The sequence below is a fragment of the Lagopus muta genome, chromosome Z (genome assembly GCF_023343835.1).
Source record: "Lagopus muta isolate bLagMut1 chromosome Z, bLagMut1 primary, whole genome shotgun sequence".
Classification (NCBI taxonomy): domain Eukaryota; kingdom Metazoa; phylum Chordata; class Aves; order Galliformes; family Phasianidae; genus Lagopus; species Lagopus muta.
The window spans coordinates 27,530,951-27,551,699 of NC_064472.1; the positions used below are offsets into that span (position 1 = coordinate 27,530,951).

Sequence of the window (20,749 nt, forward strand, 5' to 3'; positions counted from 1 at the left end):
TTTCCACCGGCCGCAGCGCAACACCCCCAGACACTTCTGCACGGAGACGCGGAGACTCCTCCGTCCGGGACGGTTCCAGGCACAGTGCTCCTCCCGCGGAACAAGCTCTCCTCTGCCGCGGGGGCCGGCTTGCCCGCCTCTTTGCCCTTCTCGCTGGGACGGAGGCTTCACTCTGCGCTGCGGGGTCAGAGAGGGACAGCGCTACAGACAGCGACCCCGCGGACTAAGCGAAAGGACCCGGCTCTCTGCTCTTCCTTCCCCGAGCCCTAAGCCGGCAGGAAGGCGCTGCGCCCGGGGCAGCACAGCGGGAACACCACGCCGCAGCCTAGCCGAACGGGCGGGGGGCGGCAGGGAAGACAGGGAAGGGGGCGGGAAGCAGCGTGGGCGGACCGTGGGCGGGCCGCGGGCCGGACTCCACTGTTGCCAGGTGAGCGCCCCGTCTCCGCCTCCCCGCTGTAAGCGCGGAGAAGGGCGGTTCGGCTCCGAACGGCGCGCCCCAGGCCCGGCGACCCTATCACTGCCACCACCATGGTGAAGGCAGGCAGGAAGGGATGCGGCTGCCTGGGCTTCCTGAGGAAGAACTGGCTCCTGCTCAGCACGCTGGTCGCCGTGCTGCTGGGTAAGTGAGGGAGCGAGAGGGGGAGCGCGGTGCCTTCGCCCTCCGCCCGGCCCTGCCTGGAACAAGCCAGACCGGAGCTCGAGCAGTGCCAGCGAGGAGCGCTCCGCGGCAGAGGGGTTGGACAGTGTGCGGTGTGGGGCGGCGACCCCCCGGCTCTCTTCACGGCCGGCGCTGATGGTTCTAACTGCAGGCACGGAATCGACCGCCCTCCCTTGGCGACGAGGTGCCGGGCGGGCTGAGGTGCGGTGCGCAGCCGGGGCGCAGTGTAGCTGTGCCTATGGAGAATAGGTCTGCAGTGACAGGGCGCCGCGGCGGCAGGCTGGGCCTGGTTCCCGTGCATCCATCTTCATAAAGTCTGGTGATTAGCAGGGTAAAACTGTATAGGGAAAACCCACGAGAGCACTACACCGACGGGAAAAATGGGAACTGTTTGTGCTGGGTTGCTGTGGGTGTCCTCAGCAGGCCTATGATGGGCTAAGCCTTGGGCTGCCTTTGTGTAGCTAGTGATAGAAGGCATGCTGGCCTTGCGAGCACGGTTGTGAGTGGCCTGTCAAAGAAAGCTGAAGGCCTGTGAATGGGGACTGCCCATGATGAGCTAGCTGGACTCATGGAATATAGCTGGGTTGACAATGCCTTCAGTTTGATACAGGTAGGAGCCTCACTGTAATTGGGGCTGCTGCAGGAAAGCATTATAACAGCTGCATGATGGTCTGAGGGGCCAGAAAAGCTTGGCAGTGGCACACAGTTCACAGTGAGGTTCTCTGGGATGTCCTTTTAAACATAGAGTTACTCTTCAGCTTGCTGGCAAGTTTCTGAAGGTGCTTTCTGATCAGTAGATGGGCAAAAGGGCACAGTTAATCTGACAAAAAAAATGACTAGGACAGAGACACGTTTTCTTATGGTGTAAGCTATATGCCTTCTTTGTTACTTTCTGGTGATTGTTTTTATGCTAAGCAAGGAGACCTTCCTTTACATAATTGCTTCTGTAGAGAAGGACTGCTTTAGATGCTTCATTAATGGCACTTGGTGGCTTTGGATGCTTCTCTTTCAGGTGATGTTTCTGCTGATTAGGGTTCTGTCTGGAACGTATTAATTTCTGAGTATGTTTGTTAAGGAGAGAATTATTGTTTAGGAATTCCACTCAGCCATTTATAAGCTATGATCAGAGGTGTATGTCTATGTATATAAGTGTTTTCCTCCACACATTTAGTATTCAAAAGACCTCCATTTATTTTCGCCTCTTCAGTGAGCGGAAGGATATCCGTAAGTTCTGAATACGAAGCACAAAGGGATTACATTGGAAATCTGTAACAAGTGGAGATGTCTATGTGTGTGCTTTTGTGTGCAATCACCTTTTCATATGCACTAGCCAGGTACTCTTTTGTAAGCTTACATGCTTACTTCCCAGTTAGTAGACTGGAAAGTAGACAAAATTTGCCTCTCACCCTCTTCAGTGGGTATGGGTAGAGTACCAAGCTGAGTACCACAGAGCCCAGTAATGTGGTAGCTCTGGCAGTAGTTTGCTTCTAATCCCACTAAGCTAATACCCAATGGACGTTTGTCTTGAGATAATGATGGGCATCCAAATTCATAATGTGTCTTTGAACATTTTAACTGCTACACCATAATTACAGTTCAGAACTCAGGGGAGCTTTATGATGTGGCAGAGTAAGTTTCTATAAAAATTCTTTGTCTTCTGGATCAAATTGCAGTGAGGTATATATTTGTGTATTTTCAGTATTTCTAGAACATGAAATAAGTTAAATCCTTACAAGGATGGCTTAGTTGCATTACATGTCACCTTTTACAGCTTCGGGGTTTATAATACACTCAGAGTCCACAAACACTTTCTAATTACATACTTGTGCTTTCTAAATATACATTGGGAAATTGCTCTGAGATTTATTGATCAGTGTAATTTGGAGCAACTACATTCATAGGCAGAAGAGTATAACTTACTGTTTTGGAAGCAGAAAATACATTCAGACTTTCCAAAAAAATTTGCATCAGTGAGAACTAGAAATACCAGACATACCATATTGCATAAGTGTAATGCAAAAGCTATCCAACTGTACTGCAAAGTGTCTGATAGTCCAGCACTTTGATGACATCATGCTCAGCATCCTAACAAGGTCTGTCTGTCCTTGCTAGTAGCTTTCCTATGTTGAAAAATTTTTCTGGTTACTTTTTGTCCTCATCTCTGAAGAGGCAGAGACCTCTCCTAACTCCAAGCAGTTATTCCTTTAGGAATAGTTACATTGTAATTACACTTGACACGTTTTACTGGATGCCTGCTATTTGTGTTTTTGAAAATACTGGACTTCATTTTACAAAGCTATCTGCAGGGGAAAATGATTTAAAATCTGTACAGAAAATATCTTAGCAGTGTCACATCTTTTTGGTGAAAGCACCTAAATACATTACTCAAAGAAAATACCACTTGAGATTTGATTGCATATTTCTCTTACCTCAGTAGAAATTCTGTTTCAGATCAACAAATTAAATCATGAGGGCCTTTGAAGTCATGTTTGGAGTTTGAAATTGACTGAATTTCAGATTCATGACTAATTCTGAGACTACCGTAATTCAGAGATTTGTATAATTTCAGTGAGAGATCTGCCTGAGTACTGGATCTCAGATATTCATTCGTGCTTAGTACAGAGTTGAGGTATGCATTGGATCCTCTTTATTGACTGGTGACTCAGGGATGAAGGTTGGGCTCACTTGCACTTTTTCTGTCTTAACCTTCTCTACGTGTCAGAAGGAGAGGTGCAGCAGAGTAGCAGCCTCATGTAGCTAACTGGAAAGGAGAGATGTCTTAATGTCTTTTTGTTCTATTGGCCTTACTGAAGCTAAGGCTATTGGGCTCATGAAAGCAATTTACAAGTCAGATTGCTTCAAGGCTTCCTCTAACAAATAAAGTTATATTGTTTCCAAATTATACAATCAAATCAGTGAAAAACATAAATATCACTGAAATTCACTCATTCTGAAACAGGTTTCTGAAAAATGATTGAAAAGGCACAGTTTAAGACACACTTCATAAGTTTCTCATCTATTTTTTTTTATTTTCACTTTGTTTCCAAGAGGTCACTGCTGAAGCACCACCAAACCAGTCATAATAAATAAATAAATAAATTAATAAATAAATAAATAAATAAATACAAGTTTGACATGTGAATATTGATTCATTAGTCTGTGGGACGTAGCCTAGAAGCGTGTATTGCTGAGTATTTTTCACCAGAACAGGATTATTTATTTGTTTGCTTGTTTTTGTCTATTTATTTATTGAGAAGATGGAAGTGTTGGGTACAGTAGAATTAAGCACTGAGTTGCAGCAGCACGCCGCTGCCATGTGGAGGTAACTGGATGGCACGGCTGGGAAGAGCGGAGGCGGGAGAGCCGGGAGCTGTCCAAGGTAGCTCACGTCTTCGGAAAGGGACGTCCGCTGAACGGGTGAAACTCAGAGCTGCAGAAATTAGGAAACGGGACGCGGTGGCGTTAGGCAGAGATGAAGTGATTGAAAGAGGGAGGAGGTCGGTGGACATCACCGAATATCTGCTTTTACATCTTTCAAAAAGCGGGGAAGCTTAGTCAGTGTTTGCAGCTCAGACTCCTTTGTGTAATTCCCATACTGGAAGATTGTGACAAGCGTCACACCTCATTTCTGCCTGCATTTAAGAGAGACTGAGATATATGTAGGTCTGATTTGTAACATAAGCAATGCAGAAAATGTGAGTGGTGTCACTATGCCTTTTTTCAGCACTTGATGGCACAGCCTCCACCTCTTACATCTCTGTATCACCCTAACATATGCCATTTTTTTTCTCATTTTAATTAAAATGATTATATTATCTTACAGTAATGAGTTGTAGCATCTCCCTACAGTAATATTTTTTTATCATTAAAATGTCTCTGTTAAATAAATAAACAACACTGGTGTATTTACACTGTAGCTAGATGGGATAGGCTTTCTTTGTAATCAGATGCAAAGGAATGTAGCAATTACTTTTAAAAACATTTTTAGTCCATTTAAAAGTCATCTGTGTCTGCATATATTAGTATTACTGGATGCTCATGAAAGTGAAGACAAGAACAGAATAATTAGTAACATATCACTCTGTTGATGATGTCTTGCACATGGAATGCTGTTCTAAGTGCAGAGACCATGCTGTATTCCTCAGGGGAAGAAGTTTCATGTACAAATGTGGCCTGGGAGCTCTGAACCTCATCAACCTATAGAATCTTTCAGTCTCTCTCAGTAAGCTCCTTCTGTCTCTTAACACAGGTGTAATTTAAACATAACAACCCCATTGTGAAAACAGAGTAATGTTTTGCTCATTTCATTTCCATCTCCTCATACCTTTACCAAAAACAAAACAAAACAAACAACAACAACAAAAAACCAAAAAAACCCAACAAAAACAAACAAACAAAAAACTGATAAACAAAAAAGAGGTGTGTTGTGTCAGGTTGGGCTTTCTACTGTACTGTTTCTCTCTGCTTACACTATGCAGTGTATTAAAAAGAAGCAGATTAACTAATTCAAGTTGCTCTAGCAAAGACAGATCTCTTTTGTCCATAGCAGAAAAGTGTAAATTAAGGAAATATACTGAAGCAAAGTAATTACTATCTTGTAGTTTTCTGACAAGTGTAGATGTAGAATTTGAATCTTTAAACAAAGGAAGCTTTGAAAGGAGTGAACTTCTGGTCAGTTTGCAGTCTACAGAGCTCCGAAGTTGATTAAGCTAATAAAGTAAGTGAAATATGCCTTTATATTTGAGGAAATAACACCACTACTAATACCTACAAATGATTTCTTGTTTCTGATTTCCCAATACCATTTATGGAAAAATGCTACCATTTAATTACAGGAATATTTTTTTTTGTGTTCTATTTACATCTTTACAAAATTTAAGAACAATGTTTCATAATATACCTCATGAACCGGCAATGTTGAGGTTACTCACAAACACTATTTTGTACTATTGCAAATCTATTTCTTTTACAGAAGACAAATTTAATGGAATGCCTGCTTTTTTCCTGCTATTTTACTGTCTAACTCTTGTTTCAAGTATTGTCCATTCCACAAGAACCCGATAGCATGTCAGAAGATTAAATGTGACTCATGATGACAATTTCACAGAATCACAGAATCACCCAGGTTGGAAGGGACCCCAAGGATCATGTAGTTCCAACCCCCCTGCCTAGCAGGGCCACCAAACATACACATTCAGATCAGGTTGCCCAGGACCCCGTCCAACCTGGCCTTGAACACGTCCAAGGACGGGGCATCCACAACCTCCCTGGGCAGCCCGTTCCAGGGCCTAACCACTCTCCTAGTAAGGAACTTCCCCCTAACATCCAACCTAAATCTTCCCTCCTTCAACTTAAAACCATTTCCCCTAGTCCTGCTGTTGTCAGCCCTTTTGAAGAGTTTACTCCCCTCCTGGGTGTAGGTTCCCTTCAGGTATTGATAGGCTGCAATGAGGTCACCCCACAGCCTTCTCTTCTCCAGGCTGAACAAGCCCAACTCCCTCAGCCTGTCCTCATAGGGGAGGTGCTCCAGCCCCCTGATCATCTTAGTCGCCCTCCTCTGGACCCTTTCCAAAATCTCAATGTCTTTCTTGTACTGAGGGCTCCACACCTGGACACAGTACTCCAGATGGGGCCTCACAAGAGCCAAGTAGAGAGGGACAATCACCTCCCTGTCCCTGCTGGCCACCCCTCTCCTGATGGAGCCCAGGATCCCATTTGCCTTTCGAGCTGCCAGAGCGCACTGCTGGCTCATATTCAGTCTCTCGTCCATCAGGACCCCCAGGTCCTTCTCTGCCGAGCTGCTCTCAAGGACCACTCCTCCCAGCCTGTACAGGTACCTGGGGTTCTTCCGGCCCAAATGCAAAACCTTGCACTTTGCCGTGTTGAACCTCATCAGGTTCACCCGAGCCCAGCCCTCCAGCCTGTCGAGGTCCCTCTGAATGGCATCCCTTCCTTCCACCGTATCAACCGCACCACTCAGCTTGGTGTCGTCAGCAAACTTGCTGAGGGTGCACTCAATTCCCTCATCGATGTCATTAATAAAGATGTTAAAGAGCACCGGTCCCAAGACAGACCCTTGGGGGACACCACTTGTTACCGGCCTCCACCTGGACATAGAGCCATTGACCACCACCCTCTGTCTGTGGCCTTTCAACTTAAATTCAATTAAAATTATTAATTTCAATTTAAAATTCAATTTCCATGAATTTTAAATAATCCAGCCCTAATTATTTTCACAATATATTTCAAAGTAGCCATTTCTCATTTCTTTAATGCTTTCAGAATAACAACCAACCTGGCCCTGCATAATATGAACTAACTTTTTAGATCATATCTCTGATATCTCAATACTTCAGTGTCTTCATGAATTTCTGAATAGTGATATTTCTGAATGTCGCTTTCTCTCTTTAGTACTGCTAAGTAGCCTTTCCAGCTATTTAGTTTGAATTATGACAGTCAGAACCATTCCACTGCCTTTCCAGTAAGAGAATAAGTAGAATGCTCAGTCCTATTTACTGCTGTAGCAGGAGAGATAGAGTGAGGAATTTATAATATTAGGATAGTAAATACTGTAATTAACTTCACATATTTAGTGAGTCACCAAGTTGGTTGAAAAGTTATGAAATAGCTAAATTATATTTCTATTCTAGCCTCATTGTCTCAAGAGGATTAAGGACTAATCAAGACAAGGAGCCCGGGACCACTATAACAGCAGAAGTCAATAGGGAGACTAAAGGAGAATGCTTCAAAGGAAATGAAAAGTTATCCTCCAGAAAGGTGACAAGGTGGGCTGCCCAGCTGAAGTGCCTGTAGGTTAATGCATGCAGCTTGGGAAACAGACAGGAGGAACTGTAGGCCATTGTGCTAATTGAAATCTCCCAATGTTGCTGTCACTGAGACCTGGTGGGATGATTCCTGTAACTGTAGAGTGGCTGTTGATGGGCACAAGCTGTTCAGAAGGGCGGGTCAGGAAGGAGGAATAGCTGTTACCTCTACATCGAGAAAGAAATAGAATTTGAAGAGCCCTCAAGAGTGGCCACAAAAAAGTTAAAAGCTTATGAGTGAGAGTTAAAAACCAAGGCAATGAAAGCTTGTGGTTAGTAGAGACTACAGGCCACCTGATCAAGTGGAACCTGCTGGTGAAGCCTTCTTTCTCCAGCTACAGCAGGCATTGAGTTTGCAGGCTCTTGTCCTTCTGGGGGACTTCAAACACCTTTACATCTGCTGGAAAAGTACCACAGTGAGTTACAGGCAATATAGAAGGATCTTAGAATGCACTAAGGATATTTTAATGAGACAAGCAATAGACAACCCCACTAGTGGGATGTGTAAATGAACCTGCTGCTCACCAACTCAACTGAACTTCTTGTTTACATCAAGAGTGGAGATTGCCTGGGTTGTAGCGATTGTGCAATGATCACTTCTTATTTGAAATTATGCTCCTGAGGGAAACGGGACAGGCAAAGAGTAAAATCAGGATGCTAAATCTTAAGAAAGCCAACTTCTGTCCCTTCAGGGAGTTAGTCAACAAAGCCCCTTGGAAAACTGTTCTCAAGGACAGGAGAGCAGAGCAGAGCTGGCAGATCTTTAAGGAAAATCTGTAGTGCACAATAGCTCTCCAACACAGGTGTAGGAGGTCAGGAAAGGCATGGCTGAAGTGGTCAAACTGGAGTGCAAGAAGAAAATGCATAGGCAGTGAAAGCATGGACAGGTACCCCTGGAGGACTACAGGAATGTTTCTAGGCTGTGTAGGGATGGTGTCAGGAAAGCCCAACTAGAACTGGACTTGGCAAGTCCAGTTCAGTCCATTCAGAGGGACCTCGACAGGCTGGAAAGCTGGGCTTGGGTGAACCTAATGAGGCTCAACACGGCAAAGTGCAAGGTTTTGCATTTGGGCCGGAAGAACCCCAGGCACCTGTACAGGCTGGGAGGAGTGGTCCTTGAGAGCAGCTCGGCAGAGAAGGACCTGGGGGTCCTGATGGACGAGGGACTGAACATGAGCCAGCAGTGCGCTCTGGCAGCTCGAAAGGCAAATGGGATCCTGGGCTCCATCAGGAGAGGGGTGGCCAGCAGGGACAGGGAGGTGATTGTCCCTCTCTACTTGGCTCTTGTGAAGCCCCATCTGGAGTACTGTGTCCAGGTGTGGAGCCCTCAGTACAAGAAAGACATTGAGATTTTGGAAAGGGTCCAGAGGAGGGCGACTAAGATGATCAGGGGGCTGGAGCACCTCCCCTATGAGGACAGGCTGAGGGAGTTGGGCTTGTTCAGCCTGGAGAAGAGAAGGCTGCGGGGTGACCTCATTGCAGCCTATCAATACCTGAAGGGAACCTACACCCAGGAGGGGAGTAAACTCTTCAAAAGGGCTGACAACAGCAGGACTAGGGGAAATGGTTTTAAGTTGAAGGAGGGAAGATTTAGGTTGGATGTTAGGGGGAAGTTCCTTACTAGGAGAGTGGTTAGGCCCTGGAACGGGCTGCCCAGGGAGGTTGTGGATGCCCCGTCCTTGGACGTGTTCAAGGCCAGGTTGGATGGGGTCCTGGGCAACCTGATCTAAATGTGGATATTTGGTGGCCCTGCTAGGCAGGGGGGTTGGAACTACATGATCCTTGAGGTCCCTTCCAACCCGGGTGATTCTGTGATTCTGGGATTGGCAAGAGGAGTGAAGAAGAACATGAAAGAGTTCTGCAGGTACAGCAAACAGAAAAGGAAAATCTGAGAAGTCATACCTGGCAACTGTGGACTAGGGGAAAGCTGAGTTACTCAACAACTTCTTTGCTTAGTCTTCCCTCTGTAAGTGAAGATCATGTTCACAACTGCCTTAGGAACTATACTGAGGTAAATGGAGACTTTCTGGTTATCATAGTGCTTTACAGTTTTGTGGGAACACTGATTCTGTAGAAATGTAGTCACTTGATAGCTAGTCTTCTGTGATTTAATTTTCCTTTTCCTGGTTGAATGAAATAGCCTCAAAATAAACGTATTTGGTTTGACTAATGTTGTGGTGACTCCTTTGTAGGTCTGCAGTGGAGGGTCTTGTCAATGTAATCATTGGCCTGAACTCAGGTTCCTGTGGAAAAGAAAATGGAGGTTTCATTACTTTGCTAGGAAGGTTTGTAGAGACCTTGCTACCTGCTGTGAATAGTGGAGGGCGGGGTGCGCCACAGTAGAGAAGCTGGTTATTCCCCTCTGGCAAGTACTTCATCTACTTCATTCCTTAAAGTCCATCATAGAGATTTACTGTCCACCTGAACTTTCCTTACTCTGTAGTCAGATTACATTGTGTCATTTGCATGAAGGAATTTACAGCTGCTGCACCCAAAGCAGGTTAATTAGCAAGAAGACCCAGTGGAGTCTCACCACAGCTGAGGAATGAGCATACCTTCCTCCAATACTTTCCTACAAAATACTTTTCAGTAGATCAAAGTCTCATTTTGGAACTGTATTCTTCTAGAAGGTTTTCTGAGAGGACTTTTCCTTACATGTATTTCTAATTAAGCTGATAGCCTTGGCAACAGCAATATTTGGAGAGTGAAGATTTGTTGCCATGCTATTAAGACTCAGCTACTCTGAAATATACCTCAGTAGTTGCCTTTACTTTTCTAAGAATATTTTTTTGTCAGTCAACATCGCTATGTTTATTAGAGTGTTAGTTGTAAAGTAAAATGTGAAACAGCAAACTGCATGAAATTATAAAAAGTTAAAAGTAATCAAAAGAGAGCTGAATCAATAGATTTATGGTAATATTCTCCATTTTGAAATTATGGAGTTTGCACTGTGTACTCTCTTGTAGGTAAGAAATAGCTGGTAATATTATAGAAACTCTATAGAGCAGAAACAAAATGCATGTTACAAAATATTTGTGAAGGATTCAGACTGCAAATATATTGCCTGCATGGACTACAACTTGATGTACTTATATTGAATTTTTTGTACTGTGTATGAAATCAAATCAGTGAACTTTCTTTGCAAGCTTTGCTGTCATGAGTCATCAGCTATAAAGATAACCCAATTAAGACACAGCAGTGTGATATAATTAATTGTATTTTTGTTTGTCCTTTGAACAGCAAAACTGAAAATATTAAAAGGTTAATCATTTTCTTGATAACATAATCCATGTTGCTTCAGAACAATTAAGTAATATAAGAATCACCCCATTATACTTGTCTGCATTTTTTTTTTTCAATGCCATTATCAGAGTTAAATACCCATAATTCCTCCACTACCTTATCAGTACTGGGCAGAATCACCAACTCTGCTAAAATGAGTTCCTACATGCCAGAATTACATCAAAACAGAAAAGAGTAGAACTGTGTCTTTGTTATGAAATGACCAGCATGGTTTCACCGAGGACAAGTCCTGCCTGACCAACCTAGCAGTCTTCTGTGGTGGTGTAACTGTATCAGTTGACAACAGGAGAGCCACTGATGTAATCTCTTTGGATTTCAACTAAGGCTTTTGGTATAGTCCCCCATAACATCCTTCTCTCTGCATCCAGATATGGACTCAGTAAAGGAGAGACATGGTCCTGTTGTAGTGTGTCCAGAGAAGGGCCACAAAAATGATCTAAGGGATGGAACACCTCTTGTACAAGAACAGGCTGAGAGAGTTGGGACAGTTCAGCCTGGAAAAGAGAAGGCTTCAGGGAGGTTTGATAGTGGCCTTTCCTTCTCTAGAGGGGAGCATTAAGGAAGAAGTGGTCAGGGTCTGTTATGGTAGGACACAGAGATCTTTTTGTAATTTTTTAATTTTTTTTTTAAAGGGTGATTTAAATTGAACATAAGGGGAAAAAAAATTGCAAGAAGGATAATGAAGCACTGGAATAAGTTTTTGAGAGAGGTGGTGAATGCCCCATCCTTGGATACTTGGAGATTCAATATCAGGCTGTACAGGACTTTAAACTACTAAATCTAGCTATGGATGTCCCTGTTCATTGTAGGGGAGTTGGTTTACATGACTTTTGAAAGTCTCTTCCATCTCAAATGATTCTATGGTTTTATGACTCTATATTTTTCAGAGAGGAGCATGGTGTTATTCAGAGTAGGTCATTTACAAAATGACTAGTTGTTCTCCAGTAATACATACTGAATTTGTTTTTCTTATCTTCTTATGGTTCATTCCTAAGGAACCTTCCCATAATAAACATAGTAGTAAAGATTGCTTGCATTTTCTGTGGAGTCAGCCCGGGTTGGTGGAGTGATAACTCCCTGCCAATTAACATTATGCAACCCTATGTCACAGTTGTCATCAATGAATGCAAATAACATTTTAGAGAATTTTAGGGAGTCCTGTTGATTACTAGGTATGTCTTTGTATGAGCATCACTTATTTCTTTCTAAGTTGCAAGTTGTTTGACCTGTTAGAGAAAGTAAATCCAAAAAGTGTTGCGTTGACTTGCTCTCTGAGGTATAATTATATTGTGAAGATTATCTAACCCACAATGAAAATTATATAAAGCAGTTGACTGTAGTCACTTTATACTGCAAGTCCTGGTCAGTTTTAATTACTTCAGCGGTTCTGAGCTTCTGGATGCAAGATATGACTTGCATCAACCCCACATTTTTATGCAGGAATACCCTCAGGATCTAACTATCACTGTCTGTAATGCAGAAAAAAACTGCAAATAGTCTCTACTTTTGGTTGCTCAGGTGGCTCCTGAGAGGACAGCACATTCTGACAAGTTTACTGTAACTGTAATAAAATCTGTGACATTCCCTATGTGTGCTAGTACAAATAAGCCCAGAGATGATTAATTATTATTATTATTTTTTTTATTAAATCACAGAATCACAGAATGGCCCAGGTTGGAAGGGACCTCAAGGATCATGAATCTCCACCCCTCCCCCCCCCCCCCCCCCCCACTACAGACAGGGCCACCAACCTCCCCATTTAATACTAAACCAGGTTGCCCAGGGTCTCTTCCAACCTGGCCTCAAATACCTCCAGAGACGGTATATTTCTTTTATTATTCATTTCCAAATCTTTGTAAAGAGTTGCAGCATGCTACTTAAAGAGAAACATTGTACTTCTGTAGTTGTTCCAGTGCAAATAATACGTATTTTTCCTTACAGAAAGTTTCAGAAGCAACAGCAGTATGGAAAAAGACATACTTTGGTGGTAATAAATGGCTTTTCACCTGGTGTCCAAATTCACAGAGTTAGATTGCAGATAAGCAGAACATATGACTTACTGATCTTCCAAGATACTTTTTACCAGATTATCACTCACTGACTGATGGTCAGCCAGTCCCCAGGCGTAGGCAGCCTCTGCAGCCAGCTACCCATTTCATTGTTCGCCATGACACCACCATGGTGCAGAATATTGCTTTGGTCAGTTTAGGTCAGCTGTCCTGGTTCGGCCTCCTTCCAGCAACTTGTGCACATCCAGCCCCCTACTGGTAGGAGGGTGTAAGAAGCTGAAAAGTCCTTCGCTATGTTTAAGTAAAAGTTGCTCTGCAGTAACTAAAAGATTGTGTGTTATCAGTATTGTTCTCATCCTATGTCCAAAATGCAGCATCATACCAGCTGCTAGGAAGGGAATTGACTGTCGCAGTTGAAAACGGGACACTGAGTATCACAACAGGAAAATGATGTACTATGCTTTAGAAATAAGAAGTAAATTATTCCATAAATGTAAAAGAGAAAAACAGAAAGAAAGGAAAAATCTTAGCAAAGAGTAGAGATGTTGCCTGCTGCAGGGTGTTTTGTGGTTGTTAGAACTGATTACATGTATAAGAATTATCTTCACAAACAGTGGACTATGACATTCTACCAGACTTTCATTGTAACTTGCTCAGGGCTGCTATAATTGAAATACATTTCTGCTGGCTCAAACTTTTTTTGTGTGTGTTATAGTTCCTAGGAAAAAAATTCGAGTGACTTGATTATTGAGATGAAGATCAGAAAGTTCTATACTCATCTGATTCCAGAATGTAAACAAATCTACTTCCTGACCCATCTCTTGTTACTATCACCAAAAAAAGTTTCTTCCTTTATTCTCATGCTAAATGGGAATAACAGATGACAGATGTCAGTTCCACTTAAAGGGTTAGCTACATTTTACAATACTTTGTCATCCTACACAAGTTAGCATGAATATCATTGCTGCTGCATCTAATAAAATAGCAGCATTAAAAATGAAGTGAGAGCAATAATGCAATTTGGAGGGTTTTTTTTTTTTTTTTTTTTTTTAGGAAGTCTGTTCTGTGTTACTGCCATTAGGTAAATAATACCCTGTCCAAAAATATACAAATACAGATACAAATATAAGCAAAAGAGCTTCAAAAAATCCTGCAATAATTTTGAGAGGGTGTGAAATGGTAATGGTTTCATAGTGAAATCCAAAGAAGTAGAAAAGAGGACTCTGAAGAATGAGAATGAGGGTAAAACTTTCTGTCTTTTAGTAATCCTGATAAATGATCAAACTTTCCAGCTAGTGAAACATAATTGTTGCTGCTTGTAAGGAAGGAATCATAATTAGAAAATGATCTGGTCACACTAGCTCAGAGTAATACTCCCAGCTGAAAGAAAGGAACAGAACATGCTGCCTCTTTAAATTTTCTTTCGAAGTGCAGTGGATCACAAATAATTTCCTTCTTTGATCCTGCTCAGAAACATGCAGGATCTCCCCCGAAGACACACACAATTTAGTTATCTGTGTTATTGCTGGAACACCTTCTATATATATATGTATAGATATACAGATATATATGTATATATATCTGCTCAGGGCTGGTGATATTCCTGTCTTCAGAGAAACACTTCTGTTGAGGGCATAGTTCTGACTCCTTTTGGCTAGATTTTCCTGTTTCTGTCATGAACAATGTATTGTGGATGTCCATCTTTGTTACTCTTTGAGGAATATGTCTAGCTTCAGGGGTCTTTATGTGTCATCATCTTGGCAGGATCAGAGCAGGAGTGGAGGAGTCTGGCGTTAGAATGAGGCTGGTACAGTTATGTCTGTGATCTTGTTATGGGGCATGGAAATCTTGTTTAGAGATATGCAAAATCTCTAAACAAGCATGTTTAAACCTCTAAATCTCTAAACAAAATCTTTAAACAAGCATCTCTTGCATGCTTCAGAAATACAGTAACATCTGTGCAGCAGCCTTTTAAGGCAGTATCTTGTATGTAAGGAGGAATGCTCTATACCCTATTATAAAATGGAATTGCACAACTTTTAGCAATTATATTGTCTAGTATTGCTGCAATTTAAGCATATGCCTGCCAATCATATGAACAGTCTGAAGACACAGAGAATGCTTATATGCTTATGTTCAGCTATTTACATTGGTATTTGCAGGATGAAAACCTTAGCAACTTCAATATGTGTGATCATTTACAAGCTGACTAATCTTACTTGGGCCTATCTCAAAGTTGACTAGTTGTTTTCAATACAGTGAACACAGTTTAGCCTCCAGGTGTAGAGATCATTGTGTCTTATCTGACAAAGGGCATTTATGTAATATTGCAAACATCTTCAAGACTATTAAGATGTTGCAAGGACTTTAAATTGTCTGTGTTTTCTGACACAGATAAAACCTACATCAGAGATCTTAATAGTTGTTTAGAGCAGCATCTTTGCTTGGAAAGGCTAACATTTTTGTTTTCTTTCTCCTTATTAACATTAGAGAGTTGATAGGAGTTTGTAATCTTCCTCTATTTTCCTTCAACTCGTTTCTGCAAGTGCAAGTGCAGAGAAAAGATGGCTCATAGTCTTTTTTCTGCTATCGGAGGCAAATTCTGTGAAAGTAGTTGACTTTTTTTTTTGTCAACTAACCTACAGACAGCAGAAAAAAGGAAAAAATCTTTAAGGAGGAATTTTTCAAAAATTCCCACTTTCCAGGTTAAAATGTTAATTATTTTCTTCTCTGATAGATTATTTGATATGGGATCCCTGTCTATTTTCTTTAGTACTAATAATGCAGACCGGGTTATCTACGGATTTGCCTAGATCTATTTCTGGCAAATGATCCTATAAGACTATTTACTCTATGCCAGCTTCTAGTGTAATGTCTAATTTAAATGCCTCGTTTAGCATTAAAATAAAACCAAGGGAAGAGGTTTGTTTGGCTTAGGCACTAGCAGTGTTACTAGGGCTCTGCAAGTTTACATGAGTCAATGAGGCTGGTGAAGGTAGGTTGAAAGTACTTAAGCTTTTGTGCTGCAAAATACACATCATTGATGTCATTAAAATAAAAAGGGACTGTAAACAATTACATTAACTTCAGTGAAACTGTTAATAACTTTGTTAAAGTTATTATATGAATAAAATCTTTCAGCACTCAGTGAGTAGTGAAAGCTTGTAAGTGACTTTTTTACTCGCTGAATCATCATGTTAGAAATTGGGTCTCTTAATATTCAGTTTACCCAGGACTATAGCATTTCAAAGTTCATATGTGATACTGATGTTTCCTTAAAAAAAAGACCTCTTAGCCTCACCTCTGTGTTGAGAAGATCATGAAGCAGATCCTCCTGGAAGTTATACTAAGGAACATGGAAAGAAGAAGGTTATGCAGGATAACTTGGCTTCACCAAGGGCAGGTCCTGCCTGTCTAACCTATAGCTTTTTTATGATGGTTTAACTTCATCAGTGTACAAAGGAAGAGCCACTGATGTCGTATATCTGGTCTTTGATACAGCTCCCTGTAATGTCTTTCTCTCTAAATTGGAAATATATTAATCCGCAGATTACACCAAGCTGTGTGGTACAGTTGACATGCCTCAGGGTTGAGAAGCCATCCAGGGAGACCTAGACAGTCTCAAGCAGTGCACCCAGGTGAACCTCATGAGGTTCAACAAAGACAAGAGCAAGGTCTTGCACATAGGCTGTGGCAACCAGTTCTATCAGTACAAGTTAGGGGACAAAAGGTTGGAGCAAAGCCCTGTCAAAAAAGACTTTAGGCTACTGATGGATGACAGGCTGGACATGAGCCAGCAATGTGCCCTCACAGCCCAGAATGCCAACTGTATACTGGGCTACATCAAAAGAAGTACAGTCAGCAGGTCAAGAGTAGTGATCCTGCCTCTCTACTCTGTGCTGGTAAGATCTCACCTGAAGTACTGTGTACTCAGTACAGGAGAAACTTGGAGCTGTGGAGCACATCCAGAGGAGGATCGCAAAAATGACCCAAGAATGAAACATCTCCCCTGTGAGAACAGATTGAGAGAGCTGGAGCTGGTTAGCTTGGAGAAGGCTCTGGGGAGACCTGATAGTGGCCTTTGAGTGTCCAGTGGAAGGGGACAGACTCTTTAGCTGTCTCTCTTATGATAGGACAAGGGAAATGGTTTCAAACTAAGTGAGGGAGGGTTTAGATTGGATATAAGGAAAGACAATACATTAAGGGTGATGAGACACTGGAACAGGTAGCTCAGAGATATGATGGATGCTTCATCCTTGAAGACATTCAAAGTCATGCTGAACAGGGCTCTGAGCAACCTGATCTGTGTAGATGTCCCTGTTCACTGCAGGGGAGTTGGACTAGATAACATTTAAAGGTTCCTTCCAGCTCAAATTATTCAGTGATTCTATGATTCTACTGATTGTAGTAATAGTTTGGTATTTCATAGATTGATCGTGCAGACAAATGAGTGTAAAATATGCTTAATGGTATTTTCATTGATTAATTTCTTGGAAATAACTAAATCAATTTAGTCATTATAGTCACACTTTTCTGATTATGTAGAGAGTCAATTACTGAAAGTGTTGCTGCTGAGTAGGTATATTTTCACCAATATTCAGTATATTTTATTCAGTATATTTTATCACTTCATTTCTTAAATGTGCAGTAAGAATGTATGTATAATACTATTTTTTAATGCTAGTTAAGGATTTTTGAGAACTGGAGAGAGCAGGTAGAGTGTCCGTGCTGAACTGAACTGATAATCAGAAGTGCAATCAAGGTTTTTCCAAAGATGCATCTAAAAAGTCATCCAACTTCACAATTATATGTATTTATTATTGTTACTGTAATCAATATATAGCACAAAAAAGGAATGACCAAAAGAAATGTCTCCAGTTTGCTTTAGAAGTTTCACCACAGCTGTAAAAATATGTCTATTCCTACCCTTTTTTGTTTTCTTTTACATTTCTTTCCTTTTCCCCATGAGTCTCTTATAAATTACTGCTAAATTTTGTCATGTTTTATGTGTTTTTTAGGTATTGGAGTTGGCATGCTGGTACGAGAATATGGCAAGCTGTCTAACCTGGATAAATTCTACTTTTCCTTTCCTGGGGAGGTGCTGATGAGAATGCTCAAACTTATCATTCTGCCATTAATCATATCAAGTATGATCACAGGTATGATTGGAAATGGGCTGTTAGTATATGGCATTATCACTGTGGCTTAGCTTTTCTTTCTCAATTAAATTATCTTTAAAAATAATTCAGTGGAACTACATAATGAAAACTACAGATGTATACATTTAGATTAGGCTTATTAATAATGAAAGTGAATTTGGAAAGGTTATCACTATTATTTGATAATTAAGTTAATAAAAACTATGAAGTAATAAATTCCAGGTTTATAGATTCTTCCTGTTTTCAGGAATGGGTTAAATGGTTGCAGACTGTAAGCTCAAAACTGCATATTTTCAGGTACAGGGTTAACTATTATAAGCTGTCTCATGTCATCATTTCATAAGGAGATGTGATCTCATACTTTATGGTCATAGAAAGAGTAGATTTCTCACCTTACTTTTTCTACTCTCTACAAACTTTCATGAAGGACCTTGCGTGAGATCTGGCATTTACTGAATCCCTCTGTATGTCAATTAAATTCATTAAAAAAAAAAAAAATCTGTTTGATATGGATGGCTCAAAGATGTTTTTGGGGAAATGCAAGAGAACAGAAATTTGCTCTCTTGGAAGTAGCAAGCAAGCTTTTGTCATAGTAAAATTTGCTAACAACTCATCCATTAGGAAATATTTCGAAAGATCTGAAGGAGCAAACTGAAAGTGAAGAGACAGAAATGTATGTCAAATAAACTTTCAGGCAAAAAAGTAAAGAAAGTCAAACAAACGTATCTGTATTCTTCAAATCTTTACTGAGGGAGCAAAGGTTGTGACTATTTTCTTTTAGCTTACTGCAGTGACTCAGGACATGTTTATCACTACCATGTTGTCTTTTGTCTCTCCAAGAACTGAATTTATTGCTAAAGCAAGATGCACACTTTCAAAAACTACTTATAAGATAAAAGAACCAGTGGAATGAAAAACTAAAGGAAGATTCAAGATGCGTCTTCATCTACACTTGTAAACAAGGCAGACAACACTAACAACAACACTAACCTCATTAGTGTTAACAGCACAGTCTGCTTTTGGCTGTGAACTTCCCAGGGAGTAAGAGAAAGTATTATCCTCAAAAGTAGCCTCACTATTATTGAATAAACACTGAATGTACAAGGATAGCACCTCACACTACATGCTGACTGCCTTTGGTGGGGCCAGAGGTCATCTGATTATGACCATTTCTTCAGGATCAGCACGTTATGCAGGCAGGAGAGTGTATGCTTTCAGAGCTCTGTTAGGTGTGTATCTGATGATCACAGCTGTACACTTGTACCAGTGTACAAGTTCGTATGCTTAGTGACAGCTGTTTAGTGCCCAAAACATATGAAGCTACTGCAGTAAATTAGTGACAGTAACGAAGTCTTCTCTGCACACATTTGTAGTTCATAAACTAAAGGGATGAAAGGTAGCTTACCAGGAGAGCAGCTTGAAGGTTACCAAGATATGTAGTTGCAGCAATCTGAAAGAGTGCACATAGATGCAATTGCAGCTGGCCATTTTGTGCATACTTCTAACTAGACCATGTAGCTGGGTCCTAGAAAGGCACCTAGAACGTTTTGATGCCTATAAAAGCAGGAATATATTTTGTGAATGTATGTTATGCCAAAATATAGGATTTTGGTGAGTAGTAACATTTTTTCAGAAGGTGTTATTGAAAATACAGTCTGTAGTTTTCTTTTTGAAAATTAGAATGTCTTTGTCTGTCAGTGTTAATCCTGAAAAGTGTCACCTTATACATATGCTTTTAGGACAGTGAATTGTCTACCAATCCATTTGTATATAGTGATGTAACTCATTTTGCACAGCAAAGGCGTTTATTGTGGAAATTACTCCTTGATATTCCAGAAATTTCTGCAGTTTTTAGTATCAATAATTTGTTAGGGGGAATTCCTGTGTTAGTGAAAAAAGCTCTCACTGGTTCTCAGTTAGAGCAAGAGCACAGTCAGGCTCTTTCCAAACTGAAGACAAAATTCTCCCTCTTGTGGTTAAATGGAAGGCTGTACAGAATGTGATTTTCATTCACAAACTGTTCCTCAGAATGTAAAGGATGGAAAGCATTATTTAATATTTATTTTACATGTACAGTTTGAAATTTGCAGAATTTTTTTCTACTTACTTGCATTGGAGGCTGAATTGTAGCCTTATAAAGAACTAGCATAAACACTAAACATTTGTTTGTTTGGAAACATTTTAAAGGAAAGCTTAATAGATCTTTTATTTGAGGACGCGAAACTCTGAGTGGTGGTATGCTCTTTTAAGTTAGTGTGGCTTAGAGACCAATTTGTAATAATTGACTTATGTAAGTTATTTTAATGGATGGCAGATACAGGTTTAATTTATTTTGACCATTAGCCCACACTAGTAATTCAGTCCAAAATATGTAGTCTTATTGAATCTCCCTTAGATTGCTGTCCCTCAAATTCACTAGTAGTATAATGATAGTATAGTACACCATTCATGTGAAGGAATAATTTGCATTTTCTATTTCCTTCTGTAGTGGCAAGACAAGATTCTAAATGAAGAGCCTAACACATTACTCAAGACAACTGCTATAATATACAGAACTATGCTTGTGCTGAGCATGATACCCAGCAATCCAGATCAGCTTATTTGAAGTACTGCTTTAAAAGAAGAAATGATTATTTGGAAAGTACCTATTTTTAGGTGCCCTTTAGGAAGAAGGAAAGAGGGGGAAATCTTCAACTTGCTTACTGGGAGTTTTGGGGCTTCAATCTAATTAGTCTAGACTCCTTAACTACTGGGAAGAGAATCTTGATTATAACTGATTGAAGATTATCTTGAAGA

At 40.9% G+C, this 20,749-nt stretch overlaps 1 protein-coding gene across 2 annotated transcripts in view; it reads left to right on the top strand.

Moving 5' to 3' along the window:
• The first annotated feature begins 415 nt into the window (after positions 1–415).
• SLC1A1 (solute carrier family 1 member 1) overlaps positions 416–20,749 on the top strand; it is a 59,444-nt gene continuing 39,110 nt past the window's right edge. Inside the window, exons 1-2 of one of the 2 annotated variants that reach the window (XM_048931742.1) lie at positions 416–619; positions 17,813–17,953. In XM_048931742.1, coding sequence (XP_048787699.1) covers positions 529–619; positions 17,813–17,953 — 232 coding nt within the window. In that variant the 5' untranslated portion in view covers positions 416–528. The remainder of the gene's footprint in view (positions 620–17,812; positions 17,954–20,749) is intronic. The other variant, XM_048931741.1, reaches the window with a different exon arrangement.